This window comes from Hippocampus comes, unplaced genomic scaffold (genome assembly GCF_001891065.2).
Source record: "Hippocampus comes isolate QL1 unplaced genomic scaffold, H_comes_QL1_v1.1 scaffold156, whole genome shotgun sequence".
Classification (NCBI taxonomy): domain Eukaryota; kingdom Metazoa; phylum Chordata; class Actinopteri; order Syngnathiformes; family Syngnathidae; genus Hippocampus; species Hippocampus comes.
The window spans coordinates 7620478-7638466 of NW_017805744.1; the positions used below are offsets into that span (position 1 = coordinate 7620478).

At 42.7% G+C, this 17989-nt stretch overlaps 2 protein-coding genes across 8 annotated transcripts in view; one reads left to right on the top strand and one right to left on the bottom strand.

Moving 5' to 3' along the window:
- Window positions 1-1592: 1592 nt before the first annotated feature.
- On the top strand, window positions 1593-7558 carry gabrp (gamma-aminobutyric acid type A receptor subunit pi). Of its 2 annotated transcripts, none has more exons than XM_019884324.1 (10): window positions 1593-2088; window positions 3641-3706; window positions 3784-3896; window positions 3968-4035; window positions 4160-4377; window positions 5175-5257; window positions 5427-5564; window positions 5660-5812; window positions 6780-6973; window positions 7060-7558. In XM_019884324.1, exons 2-10 carry the CDS (start codon window positions 3654-3656, stop codon window positions 7390-7392), a joined length of 1353 nt encoding a protein of 450 aa, XP_019739883.1. In that variant the 5' UTR covers window positions 1593-2088; window positions 3641-3653; the 3' UTR covers window positions 7393-7558. The 2 variants fall into 2 exon arrangements, with proteins under 2 accessions (XP_019739883.1, XP_019739884.1); XM_019884325.1 differs by having other exon boundaries at window positions 5175-5232; window positions 5444-5564.
- Window positions 7559-8095: 537 nt separating this feature from the next.
- afap1l1a (actin filament associated protein 1-like 1a) overlaps window positions 8096-17989 on the bottom strand; it is a 25838-nt gene continuing 15944 nt past the window's right edge. For 4 of the 6 annotated variants that reach the window (XM_019884320.1, XM_019884323.1, XM_019884321.1 and 1 more), the window contains 18 exons: window positions 17919-17989; window positions 17742-17825; window positions 17579-17658; window positions 17060-17195; window positions 16543-16638; window positions 16246-16460; window positions 15776-15955; window positions 15475-15570; window positions 14828-14903; window positions 13744-13848; window positions 13463-13674; window positions 13183-13328; window positions 13013-13082; window positions 12288-12402; window positions 11364-11531; window positions 9400-9575; window positions 9195-9320; window positions 8096-8968 (listed from right to left, as the gene is read on the bottom strand). The exon at window positions 17919-17989 is cut by the window's right edge and continues 55 nt beyond it. In XM_019884320.1, coding sequence (XP_019739879.1) covers window positions 8942-8968; window positions 9195-9320; window positions 9400-9575; window positions 11364-11531; window positions 12288-12402; window positions 13013-13082; window positions 13183-13328; window positions 13463-13674; window positions 13744-13848; window positions 14828-14903; window positions 15475-15570; window positions 15776-15955; window positions 16246-16460; window positions 16543-16638; window positions 17060-17195; window positions 17579-17658; window positions 17742-17825; window positions 17919-17989 — 2179 coding nt within the window. In that variant the 3' untranslated portion in view covers window positions 8096-8941. The remainder of the gene's footprint in view (window positions 8969-9194; window positions 9321-9399; window positions 9576-11363; window positions 11532-12287; window positions 12403-13012; window positions 13083-13182; window positions 13329-13462; window positions 13675-13743; window positions 13849-14827; window positions 14904-15474; window positions 15571-15775; window positions 15956-16245; window positions 16461-16542; window positions 16639-17059; window positions 17196-17578; window positions 17659-17741; window positions 17826-17918) is intronic. The other 2 variants (XM_019884322.1, XM_019884319.1) reach the window with 1 other exon arrangement.

Consider the following 17989-nt stretch of genomic DNA (forward strand, 5'->3'; position numbering starts at 1 on the left):
AATGCAAAGATGAAGGCAATGTTATGTGAAATGCAGTGACCTCATCATCGCTTATTCATCCTAGAGACATACATACATAGTCCGAGAGAGAGAGAGAGAGAGAGAGAGAGAGAGAGAGAGAGAGAGACAGAGAGAGAGAGAGAGAGAGAGAGAGAGAGAAAGTCTATGATCATCTCAGCTCCATTCACCTTGGCACCGCTTTAATTGTGTCTGGGTGTTAGATTTTGACTGTATCTCGAATTTGAGTCGGGGTCTATTGCAAATGAGTATAGAATTAATATGATTCAATCATGGTACTTAGGAATATACAACCACCAAATGAGGAAACCAAAAGAAGGAGGCATAAATCATATGAAGATGGAAAAGATTTAAGATAACAAGTGATCTATGGGACGGTGAAACACTCTGACAAAGATGTCAAAGTGAGAAAATAAAATCTATTGAAATATACTTGCTGGCACTCGCACGCACGCACACACACACACACACACACACACACACACACACACACACATACGCACACACACACACGCACACACAGTGACGTATCTGCCTAGCTGACGTCTCTGCTTAGACCATAATTATTCACAAACTAGTAACACAAATACATCCCCTCCTCCTACCGAAATAAACAGTATTCGGCTGTCAAATTGTCAGGCATACAAGCTCTCCATTTCTCCAAGCATTATGTACTAAGTTGTTTCTCATTCCAAAGAGATTTCGTGCTTCCTTCGCAAAAGTGCACAGACTCTTTGCAAAATAAAACAGCAGAGAACACTGAAGAAGGAAAATATCTGAAAATGTGACTCACTGAGATCCTTGAAGTCAGTGGCACAATTACTGTGAGGAGGAAAACAAGGAGTTCATCGAGAAGTGCAAACAGCCAGCTTGATCATCATGCTACAAAAAAAAAAAAAAAAAAAAGTTAGGTGTGTGACTATGAGCAGTTGGTTGGAGAATTTATAATGTAATTTCCTTCCTCCACCAAAAATCTATTCTGTGTCTGCTTACTTGCAGATGCCTCAAACAGTGATTTCACAGGACCCAAGACAACATGAAACTCACCTGTGCTCTGATAAACAAAGTACATCATCAATCTGTGATGTTGGAGGACAGCAACCTTGGCAGCAAAATAGCACTAACATAGTTCCCATGTGGCCCAAAAAAAGCAACTATATTGTCTACAAACGTGACAAAGAGTGACTTGAACAACGACAGGCTGATGAAAAACGATCAGACTTCATCGTTACGAGTTCCACAATACACCTAGCTGTGAATCAAAGTCAGTGCCTTCTCTTTTCTTCTCTTACCCTTTGATCCTTCTTGCGGAATATGTAGCCTCTAACGCAGTCATTTAAAAAAAAGAGATTTAGCCACGATTTTCTCCCAGGTCAGCATTCTGTACAAGGCAAACTGGGGATTATTGACAGGTACTCTGGTCAGACTGATGTCACTATTTTGCAAAATCTTTGTGAGTAAGGGACTGGTGTTACAAACCCTTTTATGAAACATGACAAAATAGAAACATTCACATCGTGACAGTGATGCAAGGGAGCAGATTTAGAGTTGAGACGTGCTTGAGAGGATGAGATGAGATCGGAGGTACAGGAGGATGTGATTGTCAGGGTGCGGAGGAGCTCAAGCGTGTACTGAGATTAAGTTGAGGGTGTGTGAGGATGAGTGAGAGAGAACAGTCATAGGGGTTGAAGGACGTGCATTTGTACTTTCGCTTAATGTTCATTTGAGAGTGGAGGTGAGTGAGGCATGAGTGAAAGGGATGTGTTGTAAAAGAGAGAGGGGAAAGGAGGAAGGAGGGGGCTATAATACAACAGCTCTGTTGGGAGATGACGGCAGCTGTGCAGAGATGTGGGGAGATGCACAGACACTCAAACAAACAACATTACCAGCACGCAGGGACCAAATGAGCGCTTCATTGATGGACTGACATTTGGATGCGACCATAACTAAGAGATTAAAAAGACTAATCTCTTTTCCAGAAAAAAATTGGAAGACGAAAAAAAGAAAGGAGGGCAAAGAAGAACAGGTGGACAAAGAAATCCGGAAGATCTTCGGTGCATACACAAACAGGTAAGAAAAGAGAAAAAAAAATCAATCAATCAATTGATGAAACTTTCTTGGTTTAGTGTAAAAAAAAAAAAAAATTCACGTAGTGGTAGACATGCATGCACATGGGGTATTTTATGCATTTGAGTGAGTAAAAAGCATCTCGAGGAAAAAGGGGAGCAACATAAAGAAAGAGCTATGAAGATAAACCAGAGGAACAAAAACAGTATAAAAAATGTGGGCATGAATTTATCATAGTTTACTGCAGAGTAACAAATTACACCTCATCCGTCTTCACTCTCATAACACCCATTAGCAAGGGAAATCATTGTTGCCATAAACATCGTTTAAAATGGCACCACTTCGTGAATAATACATCGATGGAACAGCTTTCCCTTAAGTAAGACTGCAACCGGACCACATATTTGGGAATTGCTGGAAAACAAAAAAAAAAACTTTTGCCATTTTTATTATGAGAGAGGATGAAGTCTATTAGTGACAGGGAGATTCATTTAGGGGACATGCATAACTCATCACACAAAGGCGAATCCCTGATAAGTTAGCAATAGAATTAGTTATGGGACTATCTTTGTGAATGGTTTCATGGTTTATGAGGCAACAGCTCCATGAATCAGCAGGTGACACTTTCCCTGTCCTGTGAAACTTGCAAACAGGTAAACAAAGCAACGACTTAATAGTCATTCCTCTTCACGTATTTCATGTCCTAATTACATACAGTATGCAGGATTAGTGTAATGGGAATTTGTTTCGTTGTTTTGTTTTCCCTGGACAAGACACTAGTCATGGAGCAACCGAGTGTAGATCAACGCAATACAAACTAGGTTCCAGGGGCCGTTTGCGACTCGTAATCCATTTTTTAGCAGCTCGCGACATGACAATAAAATAAAATAAAATCATTCACCAGATGTCTGATGAAAGTGTTTGGGCAAAAATCCTAACACTAACCCTAACCGAAACCCGAACCCCCTAATACTAATCCCAAACGCTAACCACGAACTGAAACTGTAACCCTGTAATTCTAACCCTAACCCTAACTGCCTAACCCTAACACCAACCCAAACCCGAACCCTTAAACCTAACCCAAACATTAGCCCTAACCATAACCCTAACCCCTAACCTTAACACCAACCCTAACCCCAAACCCTAACTTCATGTTTTTGTCAGGGACGTCCCTGCGTATATCAGCAAGAAAATGCCAAGCCACATTCTGAACGTGTTACAACAGCATGACTTTGTAAGAAAAAAGTGCGAGACTGGCCTAACAGCAGTCCAGCCCTGTTTCCCATTGAAATTGTAAAATACAACAACAAGACCCCGTACTGTTGAGCAATTGAAGTTGAAAGAACAGGAAAGAATTCCAATTTCAAAGCTTCAACAATTATTATTCTCAGTTTCCAAACAATTAGTGAATGTTAAAAGGAAATGTACAGCTTTTTCGCATCAAATTCCAAAGAAGAGAATACCCTCCCACTTAATATATGACATCCTACTGTAAATACAGTCTGTACAATGATTTATGGACAATGAGTATTTCTTCACATTTGTCGTTGCTCAGCTGCTGATCCAAAATGCTTGTCCAACTGCCTACGCCGCTGAGCATGTGCCTGACCTTCACGCTCGGGTGAGACACCCCGGCTCCACAATTTGGGCCACGGAGAGTGCTGAAATTGATTTTACATTTCTGTCTGTGGTCTCCAGTGGTTGCATGTTCTCCAGCCATCGCTGGGGGGAATGGAACGACTCGCAGCTCCTGCCAACCATTCAGAAGCTGATGAAAGGATACAACCGTTACCTAAGACCCAATTTCAATGGTACAATCAAGTTTGATCAGTTGGTATTATCCATTCATTGGTTGAAAAAGCTTCTTGTGTCTCTCTGACAGAGGGTCCTGTGGAAATTGGGATGAGTCTTGACATTGCAAGCATCGATGCCATCTCTGAAATCAATATGGTACAATACTCATGCTATTATTTTTCAGTGGGATGTGTCTTCCATGTGAATGAGGCAATGAAAAAAAAAACAAACAAAAAAAAAAACAGTTGCTGATTTAATACACCAAGGTGTTTCTTTCCAGGACTATACTGCAACTATCTTCCTACGCCAACGGTGGCGCGATTCCAGACTCGTGTTCCCAGGGAACGAGAGTGTTAGTGTGGATGGACGCCTAGTGTCTCTTCTTTGGATCCCCGACACCTTTATTCCTGACTCAAAGCGCTCCTTCTTGCATGATGTGACGGTGGAAAACCGCCTCATACGTATCTTCAGCAACGGGACCGTTCTCTATGCGCTTCGGTACATTCCTCCAATTTGCTTCACAAACACAACACATCGGCCATATGCACCAAAAGAGCTATTGTACATTTACTAAATGAAGTGCTCAGGAGAAGCTCTGAGGTTTTATTAGAATCACAGTTGGTCATGCAACTGCTACACTATCTAAGCCAAAAGTGACCGACTGAATGCTTTTAGGTGCGCCTTATAGTACGGAAAATACGGTCTTCGAAATACCTGATAAATCTTGTATTTGCATTTTCCATGAAAAACTGAGGTTGACTTAAAAAAAAAAGGACAACAAATGAGAGAAATGCTTTTCTTTTTGTTCAATTCACACATCATGGAATCTTTAGTTGCAAAGGTCCCCTGTTGTTGGGAACATACATAAAATAAAAAAAACAAACAAAAACAACCCCTCAAATGTATTTATTTTATTCTATTTATGAATTAATCCAGGATACAATCAGAGTGTGTGCACGTCCCTGTAGTAAAGACATATTTTGACTAAATCCTTTGTGTTTTTGAAAACAGCCCAAGTTAATTACTTCATCTAGCTGTCAAGATCACTGCAGCTTTTTAGAATGAAAACCAAAGTACAGATCCTCGGTTTACATTGGAGTTCCATACACTGTAAATTCGAACTGTAGTCTATCACTAATCTACGTTAAATAGTGAAAGCTAAACGTGGACCAAAACAAGATTACATATGACATGCCCTGCACATAAATTCGAATATTCTCACACAGACCCTGTCGCTTTCTTGAAAAAGAAAAAAAAAACATGTACACACCAACCGGCCAATGTTGTCTCAACAGCATCACAGCTACCATCGCCTGCAACATGGACCTGACCAAATACCCCATGGACAGACAGGTGTGCACCCTGCAGCTAGAAAGCTGTGAGTAACCGCAACTCTGGCCACTATCATCACCATCTTCCTCAATATCATCATCATCATTCCAATCATCCTTTTTGTAAGTATAACACTGACTACAAAAGGGTTGCGCTCAGCTCGGAGTACACAAGACTCAGAAAAGAGAATCGTGTTGTGGTGTGTGTCTATTCAGGGGGCTACAACCTGCAGGATGTCGTTTTTTTCTGGACCAGAGGGAATGATTCAGTGAGGGGTCTGGACACACTGCGGCTGGCTCAGTATAGCGTGGAGAGCTACTACACGTCTGTGTCGGAGGCTGTGTACGAGACTGGTCCGTCTGCTACATGCAGTACACTTGGGAATTATTATACATTTCGAAAGGGTTCATGTGTGTATATATATGTGTGTGTGTGTCTTCATTCACAGGACACTACCCCAAGCTCGTGCTGCATTTTGCACTCCGCAGAAATGTATTGTTCTTTATCTTGGAAACATATGTTCCCTCTACTCTCTTGGTGGTTCTCTCCTGGGTCTCGTTCTGGATCAGCCAGTCCTCTGTACCAGCCAGGACCTGCATTGGTTAGTAACAGATTCATCACCGCCACATATAGGGATGGAAATCGAAAAGCGGTTATTTTTGAGAACCGGTTCGCAGTTATATGAACCCTTGGAATCGTTTGCTTGCATGCCTGAAGATTCTGTTCATTGATGCCTTTTATGTTACAAATTAATGATGACGTTACACACAAGAAATGTATTTTGTTTCTGAGCTTTTCTAACAGATATTTACAATAGGTGTAAGTATCGTAGTGCAGTATAAAAATATCTACTGTCCAATATAACTCTCAATTGTTGATGTCGATTTTTGATGTGTGAGATTTTGTTTTGTATTTTTGTTGCTACACTAATGTCGCATCCGTTGCCAAAAGGCTGCACTTCCACAGTCTTAAGAAAACAAGGATCCTATAGCTCAAAACTATACTGGACGTGATTGACAAAAACTGACATGAGTGGGATCTATTCATCGAAATATCAGATTTGGTTTTGTAATCCACTTTGGGTTAGATAGATTGTGATTTTCAGAGAAATTAGTCTGGAAAAAAAAAATGTTTTCTCACCGTAAGTTTGATTGAAGTGTCTGATAACACTAGTCCACTGTACTGTCGCCCTGTATAATGGAACATGATTAACAGTTATTTGGACATGTATGTGTAATGTGTTAACGCAGAGCTGTGCACTACAAAGGTCACTTCTTCTTACTAAATGAACACGACAATACAGGATAACACTAAATAGGAGACTCTTGAATCAATACCTACCGTACAAGCACCCAGGTAGCAGTTCAATTACATGGACGAAAGGTAATTGAATCAGGAGACCTTATAGTCTGATGAATAGAAAAGGTAATAAGAACTAGCAGGGCTGCGATTGGCTGGCAACCAACTAAACCAACCTCACAGTCAAAGTTCCGTGACCCGAATGAGGACGATGGTAATAGAAAGTGGATCGATGGAGCTACACTGACATGAAACTGATCTGCTCATAGGTGTTACTACAGTCCTGACAATGACGACTCTGATGATGGGTGCTCGCACCTCCCTGCCGAATGCCAACTGCTTCATTAAGGCCATAGATGTCTACCTGGGCATTTGCTTTACCTTCATCTTTGGTGCCCTGTTGGAGTACGCGTGTGCTCACTTCTACACCATGCAACACCAAACCATAGAGGACTTGCACAGGGTGGGCAAAGCTCAAACCTCAGCAAAAATATATTGGGGGTGATTCTCACATGCTGAGAGCGACAGTCTTTTTTTTGTTTGTTTTAGGATCTTGTGAGAGAGTTCAACGAGTCCAGTGGAAACGGCTCCATCCCTATGGTCAGCTCCACCCAACCGAAGAATTCTATCAACGTGAGCTCCCACTCTGAGGAACGTACCGAACAGTCAAGCAACAGTGACACAAAGGCCACCGGTGTAGCCAAGGCGAAAAAACCAGGCCAGGGTTGCGGCCTGTCGTCAGTGAAGGATGCTTCGAGGAGGGCAGCGTCCATCTTCATCGTGGAAAATCCACACAACATCGATCGCCATGCCCGCACCGTTTTCCCCACGGCATTCCTTTTCGTCAATATTCTCTACTGGCTTTATTATCTCTTTCTCTGAGAGCTGCTCGCAAGCTGCCACTGAGTTCGTTTCACCACCCCGCAGCTGCTTTGCAATCCCGATGGAGAGCCCAGGCCAGTCGCTTGGATCTGAAGTCATCATACACGCTTTTGGTTGAGAAGTGATATGTGAAAAAAAAACAACAACTTTCAATCAAACGGTGAAGCTTCAAAAGAATAAAGAGCGGCTGTCACTCCTAGAAACCACGTCGACATACATCACATCACGCATGATTATCACATGATTCTACCAAGCCTGGAATTTGCCCATTGACTGACAAATCAAAGAAGAATGAGTCAACTAGCAGTAAAAAAAAAAAAAGAAAAAAGAAAATAGAAAATGTCTCTTTCAGCCGCATCATGCTTGACTGTGTTCCATCTGACTGCCTTTTCTTTGGTGTTTTTAAATCCACTGTTTGTAGCAGACAGACCATGTTCTGTAATTACTTTCACAGCATGTAACATTAGAATAATAAAACAGTGATGCAGGACAAGCTGGTGTGCTGTTTTGTTGTGGATCATTGAGGCCATTTTAATTTCAGGACGAGCAAATGCTGAACAAATTCTGATTTGTGTGAACATAACAACAACAAAATCATTTTTGATACTGCTGCATTAAAGGGCATAAGCAGGCAGGAATATGAAACATTGAAAAAAAAAAAAGGTGGAAAAACAACACCGCATAAACAAAGGAAAATTGCGTATCTTTTTAAATGGGATCCATTTAATGACTTGAAGGGTCTGTAGACAACCAGGTCAGAGAATCGTAAAGTGCAAAATTCAACCACAGGATTTGCAGGTAAAAGATAAAGGTAAGACTTCCTCACTTTGACAGGTGTGAGTTACATTTTCGCATTAGGTCTGTTGATGAATGACTCTCCTATCAATGGCAAAGACCACCTGCGCTCTAGGATAAGTCGAAATTGATGTAGGATGTGTTCAGATCCTAAACGAAGAACACATCTAGTAAAGCATGGCCTTTAAAAAATGGCAGAATCAAGCTCTCGGGAGCCTTATGAAAACACAGACATGAACTACACACAAAGCTCAAGACAGAGAAAAACAGTAGTCATAAAAAGGAAAAAAAAACAATGGTAATTGAAAGGCACATTGTGAATTAATCGACTTTCAATCATCTTATCACGACACATCACATTTGTCTTTTCTCATCCAAAAACATAGCCACCCCAGCCAAGATAATCTTACATTTACATGCATTCACAGTGCACTGTGCTTTGCAACATTCCAATACCCTCCATATCGCATTTGTGCTGACCAAGTGGAGTTTCCACGTTATTTCAGGCAAAATATTGCAATGACGGGCTTTGGATTTCTGAAACGTCAAAGTCCTTTGGGGCGCTGAAGTACAAAAGCATTATAGAAGATGTACCTCCACCTTGTGGCTATTTTCTGTCAGTACAACATTGAATCGTTGGAGGTCTGTGCTTCTGAATGCTGGTGAGAAGTTATCCTCAGCAGGATGGCAGTTTGCGACGATTACATCCTGTAATCAGTTCCATTCACTGTAAGGACGTCTGAAGATGCTGCCTTTAAGTTTTTTTCTTTGATTCCCATTCCTACAAAAAGAGAAGAGGGCAACAACAATAACAAAACAAGAAAATGAGACATGACAGAAAGATACACTCGCCTCACACAATGGCATCAAAAACTTATTCAGAACAATAATAATGCACAATGGCATTATTTGATTGATTAAAAAAAAATCATCAGAGCTCTTGTATTGGTTGTAATCATTGCATCATTCAGGCAAGCAAGCATACAGGAAGTGAGCTAAAGAATTACCTTTGCTTTCTGCATGACAGTTCCTGAAGACGAAGCGTACACAGAGGGAGGTCTCTTGCGCATCTCCGAGGCACAGTTTACTGGTAAGCTATCGCTGTATATATTGTAAGTCTTCTTTCTGGATCCCTGTGGAAAAGCAACAAATTCTATCATTGTACATGAAAGCGAGGGCGAGGAAAGACCAACATTCCTCCGTTTCAAATACCTTGGCAGGGGGGACAGTTTCCACGGGTGCACCCAGGGCTCCACCTGCCAGGCTTTTCTTCAGGTTTTCTTTGACTTGGGACAGTCGCAGTTCCAGGTCCACTCGCGCTGCTTCCTTAGCCCGACAAGCCTCTTCCAGTTGGGACACACGCTGGTTCAAGAGGACGCATCTCTTCTCTGTACACACACACACACACACACACACACACACACACACACACACACACACACACACACACACACACACACCCCGCTTGTTTATTTTTTGATGCAGAACAGTGTGTTTTTTGACCAGAACAAGCCCAGAGGTGGGCATTGCAATTTTCTGATGAATGACGACTGACAAAACCCACCCAAAAAACAGACTAATCACTGACGGAGGTGAATATTCATCTGCCAGTACAATCGTCACGAACCGGGGTCCTCTCCCGATGGCCATCACTGATGACTGACGGAAACACGCCCCGCCTGTCTCGCATATGTTTGTCATCACCACAGATTACTTGATTAGACCGCATTGATTATATTTGTGCACTAGGTGGCAGTCTGCACAATTGAGAGCACGATAACTAATTAATGAGCGAAGAGATCAGAAAGTAGCTTGGAATACTGGAGACATTTTTGCAGAGAAATTCGTCTGAGTTAAGTTTTAAATTTCTGTTTCGGGAAGAGGAAGTAGGGTGAAATAGGAGATTGTGTGTGATGCAGACCCAAACTCTATTTCAGAAGGTGGAGGTAACGCACCAAAAGTTGTTTGCCAACCGCCAAGAGACAGAAGAAGAAGAATAAGAAGAAGAAGCTTTGCTATTCGTTCTTGTGCCATGTTTGCAATCCATTGTGGTCTACGTCAATCTCTTGAATGGATCTCGACGCTCAATGCTTTTCCGAGTGCATTGTGTTCCTGGACCGTACAACACACACACACACACACACACACACACACACACACACACACCCCGCTTGTTTATTTTTTGATGCAGAACAGTGTGTTTTTTGACCAGAACAAGCCCAGAGGTGGGCATTGCAATTTTCTGATGAATGACGACTGACAAAACCCACCCAAAAAACAGACTAATCACTGACGGAGGTGAATATTCATCTGCCAGTACAATCGTCACGAACCGGGGTCCTCTCCCGATGGCCATCACTGATGACTGACGGAAACACGCCCCGCCTGTCTCGCATATGTTTGTCATCACCACAGATTACTTGATTAGACCGCATTGATTATATTTGTGCACTAGGTGGCAGTCTGCACAATTGAGAGCACGATAACTAATTAATGAGCGAAGAGATCAGAAAGTAGCTTGGAATACTGGAGACATTTTTGCAGAGAAATTCGTCTGAGTTAAGTTTTAAATTTCTGTTTCGGGAAGAGGAAGTAGGGTGAAATAGGAGATTGTGTGTGATGCAGACCCAAACTCTATTTCAGAAGGTGGAGGTAACGCACCAAAAGTTGTTTGCCAACCGCCAAGAGACAGAAGAAGAAGAATAAGAAGAAGAAGCTTTGCTATTCGTTCTTGTGCCATGTTTGCAATCCATTGTGGTCTACGTCAATCTCTTGAATGGATCTCGACGCTCAATGCTTTTCCGAGTGCATTGTGTTCCTGGACCGTACAAAATGGCGTAACCCCTTCATAGTTCACTATACAGCGAATCGTGTCCACATTTAGACACAGCATCAGAATATAGGACTGAATATTATACTTGAGGAAAATAATAAAGCGGTGAGGAATGCCATGTTATTGATGTTTTATTTATCCCTGCAGGCAAATTCTGTTCCCAGTCAGGCCAAAATAATCTAGGTTCACGGAGGTCAGACAGAGCAGACCCATTCGACATGCAAGCCTTTGCAGGATTTCTAGATAGAAGTTCAAGCAAAGGTGAGGAGCTGTGGGGATATGATGACCAAAAAGAAAGAGATTTTCTTTTCTTTTGATCTTTTTTCTTTTTTTCCTTTCTTACCAGAAGCCGTTTGCAGCTGTTCCTTCAGCTCTCGCTTCTCCTGTCGGAGGTTCGAGAGCGTATTCCGAATGGCATCCTTCTCTTTTTCCAGCTCTTCTTTTTCTTTCACGTAGCGCTTCGCATCCTCCTCTGCTCGAGTTTTCCCATACCTTCCATACTGGTTAGAGTCTGCGGAGAGTTCAAACAGAGCATTTGTTTATCTTTTCACGCTAATTAATGACGAATCAAGGAAACAAAAACCCTCACATTCTATGTCCTATTCAATGAAGGGATGATGACATATGTGACACATAGCGACACACACACCGGTGCATAGGTAAAGGTCATGAGGCGAGACAACGACTCTAACGTGGCTAATAAATCTCATGTTACATCCTGAAGCCGTCAACCTCTAAGCGTGCTCACTCCTTCTTTGAAGCGTCACAATGTAGGTACAGAGGCCTGAGAGAGAAAGAAAGGACAACGGCAGGATCATGTTGCAAAACCCAGAATGCTCATCTCCTCTTTGTGTGGGAGAGCGGCCAAGGGACACAATGGCCCGCATGGGAGCGGCAAGCGGAGATTTTGGATAGAGACTGAGACATGACGGGGGAACTTTGAACCAGATAGAGGCTGACATTATATTTTATGACAAACAGAGGATTGGTCAGCGCCAGAGAGCACCGTCTGGGGTTCCTGTGTTAGGCACGATTAAGATGTAGTATCAGTAAAACATCTGGAAGTCCAGCAAGAATTGTGTAATGAATGAAGGGGGACACATTTTGTGTACGTTTCCATGAGGAGCAAGGAAAAAAATGATTTTTGAAAAGTTTTACGTTAAGATGTTACAGTTGTCAAAAGGATCTCCTTTCACACCGACTTGCAAAAATACTTTCATGTTTAATTAATGTTAGTCCATTGGGAAATCCGACCGAAAACACTTACTTGAACCTGTTCGTTTGAGGGAGGTTAGCGGTTTGGTTTTGTCAGAATCACTGCTGGACAAACTGGAGCGCCGCTTCCCTTGGTTTCCACACTGCTTTCGGCAGCTCTCCATAGACTGCGGGTTGAAGAATGCACGGAGGGGATGGGGCGCAAACAAAAAGTTCAAATACTCAGCCACGTCGAGTGAACCCACGTTGAGATTTATTGACTTCTGACAACGGAGGTGTGTACACCTGTGGTTGGAGGTGGTAAGGAGTGTGTGTTTAAATGCATGTCAGTGGACTGATGTGAGGCGTTTACAGGCTCTTAAACGAGCGTGACCCCTTGCCTTCTTGTCGCCACGATGATGGCTGTTCTTCCACACTCCCACACACACGTTCACATTCACATAAGCAACATCCAAACAGTGCCCAGGAAGGCCGCAGACCAGATTCAAAGGCTTAACTTCAGAACTGTGAGGCAGATGGGCAATCCACCACCCCACTGCGTCGCCAATCATGAATTAAACTCATAAATAACTCAAACATGGAACATTCCGCGGTGTGTAGCCAATCTATATTATGACTTACTTTTTGAATAAAACCACTGAAATGAATAAAAATCTTCATGATATCGAAATTCATTGAGAGGCACCTGTATGCAGTATGTACATTACATAACTGCATTTTGATACTCATTTGATCAGATAAAAAAGTGCGCTCAATCTCCGTGTGTGCGAGTCCAACCTGCAAATCCTCATTTGGGACTTCGTCGTATGTTCTGGAGTCTGTGTTATTTCCGGACGACGTGACCCACCTGCATAAGAATCAGAGAGTGGGGCAGAAATGATGTTTGCTTTCAAGGGGTTCCGATTATGAGCAGGCCACGTTCTTAACCCTAAAATTGGCTCACTCACAGGAAGGAATGGCGAGCGGCATTGCGGATATTAGCAATGGTCTCCACGTCGACGCAGTCATAATGCAGGGACTCTGGATCTGTTGTCGAGCCCGTTTCTGCCAGGAGAACCCCAAGCCATCTGCCGAGGTCCTCAGAGTTGGCTGCCTGGGAATAAGCACGACATTCGGAATCTGAAGAAGCTCACTTCTTTGGGACTTATTGCGCTTCATGTTGGTTCAGTAAAGGTGAAAAAAAAAACACCCCAATAAGTAACTAGCAGTTTAACAAACACTTCTCACCTCGAGAGCGGCCACAGTGGTGCTTGCTCGTAAGATTCTGAAGGCGATGGGATGCTTGGGTCCCAGGCCTGGCACCAATTCACAGCCATGCAGTGGGAGGGAAGGCAAGGAGGTCTGATGGTCGCCTCTGTCGTGATAGAAGTGCAGGAAGCCTCTGCACACACAGCACCAGTGCTCCTGCCACTCTTGGTTGACGAGCACCGACAGATAACCTGAACGCAGAGAAATAACGTCATGAACTCTGAGGTCATATCAAGAGATACAAAGAAGCGGCCGCTGACCTTGTCGAGGGTCGTTGTAAACTGTTCGAGGAGTCTTCTTTTTTGAGAAGCTGATGATGCGTGTAATCTTTCGACCTGCGGCAAAGGCTCCGCGCTTCACTTTACCTAATAAATGGAAATGCTTTTATAAATATGCTTGACATTTGAAAACTTTGAACAATATAACACTGATTTCCATTCAAGATTTTCATTCATTGGCTGAAAATCAACACAACGCAACGTCTAAAGTTCCTTGATTATCTCTGATGTCAGAACTCTTGGTTGGTGATGGTAAATCTTAGTACATATGTGAGCCCCGTTTGATTACTATGCCAATAATTCAAAATCATAAATCATTCTAAATCCCTATAAGGACGCGCAGAAAAATCGACACACACACACCACAATAAACTCGATGACCTTTAGGTTGACGATCACTGTGGCGTGTTTCATTCGTGCAGTGTGACCTTTAATTCCATTCAGAACGATTTTCACTAATGGCCAATGACCCTACTTTTGCCATTGAGAAAAAGTCCTTCGGGGGACTTCCCAGTCAAGTATTCCCAATGTGGACAGATTATGAGGACATGCCAACGTGGAAGAAAAATAAATAAATAAAAAATAAATCACTTATTAACCCTTTCAGGGACAGCGGTTAGTTACTCCAGTGGACAGCTTATCAGGTTACAGGGCGCATGAAAGGGTTAAAAAAAATCCTGGTCATATATTATGTCCTGGTAGTCAGCAACGTGTTTTTATTGCCATGACACAATTCTTGGAATTCTAATTGCATTGCGCATGGGGAAAAGTTAATACGGTGTTCTGACACTTAAACATAGCATTTAAGTTTTATTGCTGATTTTTGATTTCATCAAAGGCTAAATTTCTCCATGGAAGATTTACAGTTCACCCCTATTTAGATGAAAATGTTTTTGGACACTTTTCAACCTATCCGTCATTAGTTTCGTTATTTGACAGAGAAATACCATTTAGGAACACGTCGATTCCATCCATTTTCTATATCGCACATCCTGTTCTGGCTCGTGGCAGCGTTAACATTCTGAACGTACACGGAAAAGGAGCTCCATTCATGTCTTATCCTCACCACTTTCTCGGAGGTTCTCGGCCGTTGATACGCCAACGCTGTCTGAATCGGAATTGTTCTTCTCTGTAGATAACCTCTGAAGAAGAGCACACGTGCATACAAACAAATGGATTTATTGACTGAGACGCTTTTCTATTCGATAACCCAAATTCGTTTTTTTAGAGCGGAGTTTTCAAATGCAATCTGGGGTTCGTGGGTTGTGCAACCAACAACTCCAATGCCAGTTCCACTTGTCATGTCCCTAAAAATCTATCTCTGGAATTTGTTTCGCTCACATGCGGTGTCTACCATAAACACATGACATGAGAGGATAAACACACCTATTTTGTTTCTGGTTGCGTTCCCTCCCTCCCTTGGCTTTCATTGATGGTGGAATCAGTCAACTTTGAAGGGGGAGTACAGTACGCAGCCCACCAATGACTCACCTGCAGCCCTATTATTGACGTCTTAACAATCCCTCAGTTAACACATCTTGCCTTTGCTCTGTCTGCCAGACATAGGTAGTGATGTTTGCTCTCTTTTGACATACAATTGATTAGGAAAATTGATGTTGACAACTCAATTGCTGCCTACAGCTGAAATTTTTCTCACCGCAGCTGTCAAAAGGAATTCTAATTTGCGGGTACAAGCTTAAAAATCCTTGTCACCTTTTGACTCACCTTGTCGAGTTCGGTTTTCCTCAGAATGACGGGCGACGCGGGTACCTCCGGCCCGGTGCATTGACCCTTCACCTCTCTGACCACCTGTAGGGATCATTTATTCAAGTCAAACAATCTCGGGTGGCGATGTACTGGACTGTTTCATATTGAGAGATAGTAAAAAGACGTTCAAATAAAGAAAAATCACCACATTAACACCAAAACGACTTTGCTTGTAAAGGACGCGTTAGCTCGACAGTGTGTACCAAATGGAGTGGACGATCAACGCATGAAATCATATTGCGGTTACCCCGAGCCATCTCTCCGCTTGCTCCTTGCTCTGCACAGCCAGCACCAGACCATCTCCGTTGGGTAAGGTGAAGCGGAGTTCATGGTGCTTCCGTTTGCTGTCTTTTGGGGCGTAGACCACAGTGCACTGGGGTAGCAGCAGGTCCACGTAGGGGCATGTGTCCTTGGAGCTCTTATAACACTGCACAGTGACACACAACAGGCAATAATTCAAATGATTGTAAATACTGGAACCTCAACGACCACATTATTAGGTCTCATGAGATCGAACGCAAGAGGTATCAATTTAACAATATTCCTATTTTCATTGTAATGGTCTGTGACCCCAAACGAGATGTGTCGATAAAGCACCCAGGTTATCTGTAGAACATTGCAAACTACAACCACAATAATAATATCATATTATTCCAGTTCAACACGGATCGTAAAAGATTGTGCTCATCGTCGCAATGTTTTCTGGCCTTTACTCACCTGTAATCGATTCTCCCGTATAACCGTGAGCTGTTTGGTCCACTGGCCGAAGCGTTTCTTGCGTAGGAGGAAGGCACAGATGCGACAGTCCCTGGTCGGGGGCATGGAGCTCTCATCTGAGGGCCACTGATGAGTGAGTCGCACACCGGGGCTCCTCTCTTCCTCGTCTTCCTCGTATGACTCATAGGAGCTGCTCAGAGCGTCAGAATCATTATCTGAGAAAGCAGAGGGAGTTATGTCAAAAATCTTTTCCTTGAATTACATTTACATGCCTGTATTAACGTATGATGAACTCACAAGAGTTTTTACGATGGGAGTTGATGCGAGTGGTTGGGTAGTTGCTGTCCGCATCTTCGTATCCATCTTCGATGGAGTTGGGAGGGCTTGGTCTGACTGCAAAAACAAATTAGTAAGTATATTATAAAAGAATTGACTTCAATTATTATTATTATTATTATTATTATTTAATGTACTGTTTTTCACCATTGCTGAAACACATTTCTTCAAACCTGAAGCTGTTGGTTCACGTGAATCGACTATGGTATGCCTTATATGTTTCTTTTTTTACAAGTGAGAAATGAACCATATAATTTTTGACAGCTGACTGGAAGTGAATGGGGTCAAACAAGTTATAAGATAAGATAACCTTTATTTGTCCCACACTGGGGAAATTTGCAGACTACAGCAGCAAAATGGGGGCGGGGAGGGGGGGGGGGGACGAAGGGTTTCATTGCACAAAATAAATGTTTCAGAATGAACTGTACACAGTTCAATAAAAGTGCCATAAAAAATGTCAAGGAAGGACGATGTTTACCTCTTGTGATGATGTATTCGGGCATCTTGCCCGGACTGAGTGGCACTGCCTCCTCATAATAGTCCTCAGGCGGAGGAGTTGTGGGCAGAGGAGGAGCGGAATCTGCTGAATGCACAGCTGAAGACTCTCCGCAGTCCTGAAAGGTGAGATAGAAAGATACACCTATGTCTCAAATGTCCTCAATAACTCTGAGCGATTTGTTTGCTCCCAGCCAAAGGAGTTATTTTATGAAGGAGATACAGAGACTGAATGATTCCTTGGGTGGGGCCCTAAATCTTAATTTACAGTGCGAAGAGTATGTGGGAAACCCCGCAACATGGAATACGCAATCTTTTACTCCCTAAGGCCTCTTCAATCATGTACACATCGCAATCTTTGCTCACATAGTTAGTTTTGGAAAAGAAAGGCGGGAAAGACTAACAATGGACTTTCAATGATGTGGAGAGTCACACATATCACACCCACACCCGTTCCAATTCGAAACCTGCATTTGGCTGTTCGAAAAATTAGGACACTGACCTGTTTCAGAGTCTGACTTTGTGTGTCTTTTTCTAGCTTCGAATCATCAGTGACATCCTTTAGGTCTCCGAGCTCAGAGTCTGCAAATGAAAACAACTCGCGCTTCAAGACAAAATTACCGGTATGCCCTCTGTACTGTTAAAAGTGCTGAATTCGAACGCACCGAACTTCTCAAAGAGCGACTCCACAAAGCTGGTGCCGTTCCTGTACACTGCTGAGTTGACATAGATGTAATCTGTTCCTGAAACTGGAATAAAAAAAAAAAGGCAAAATTGAACACTTGTGGGTCGGCAACTTATTTATACACTTTTCCCTCGTTGTCTTGATTTCTCTAATTGACCTGATGGCTGGATCTGCTGCAGGAGGTTCCACACTGAGGTCTTCTTCTCCTGCGTGGAGGAGCTCAGGGTT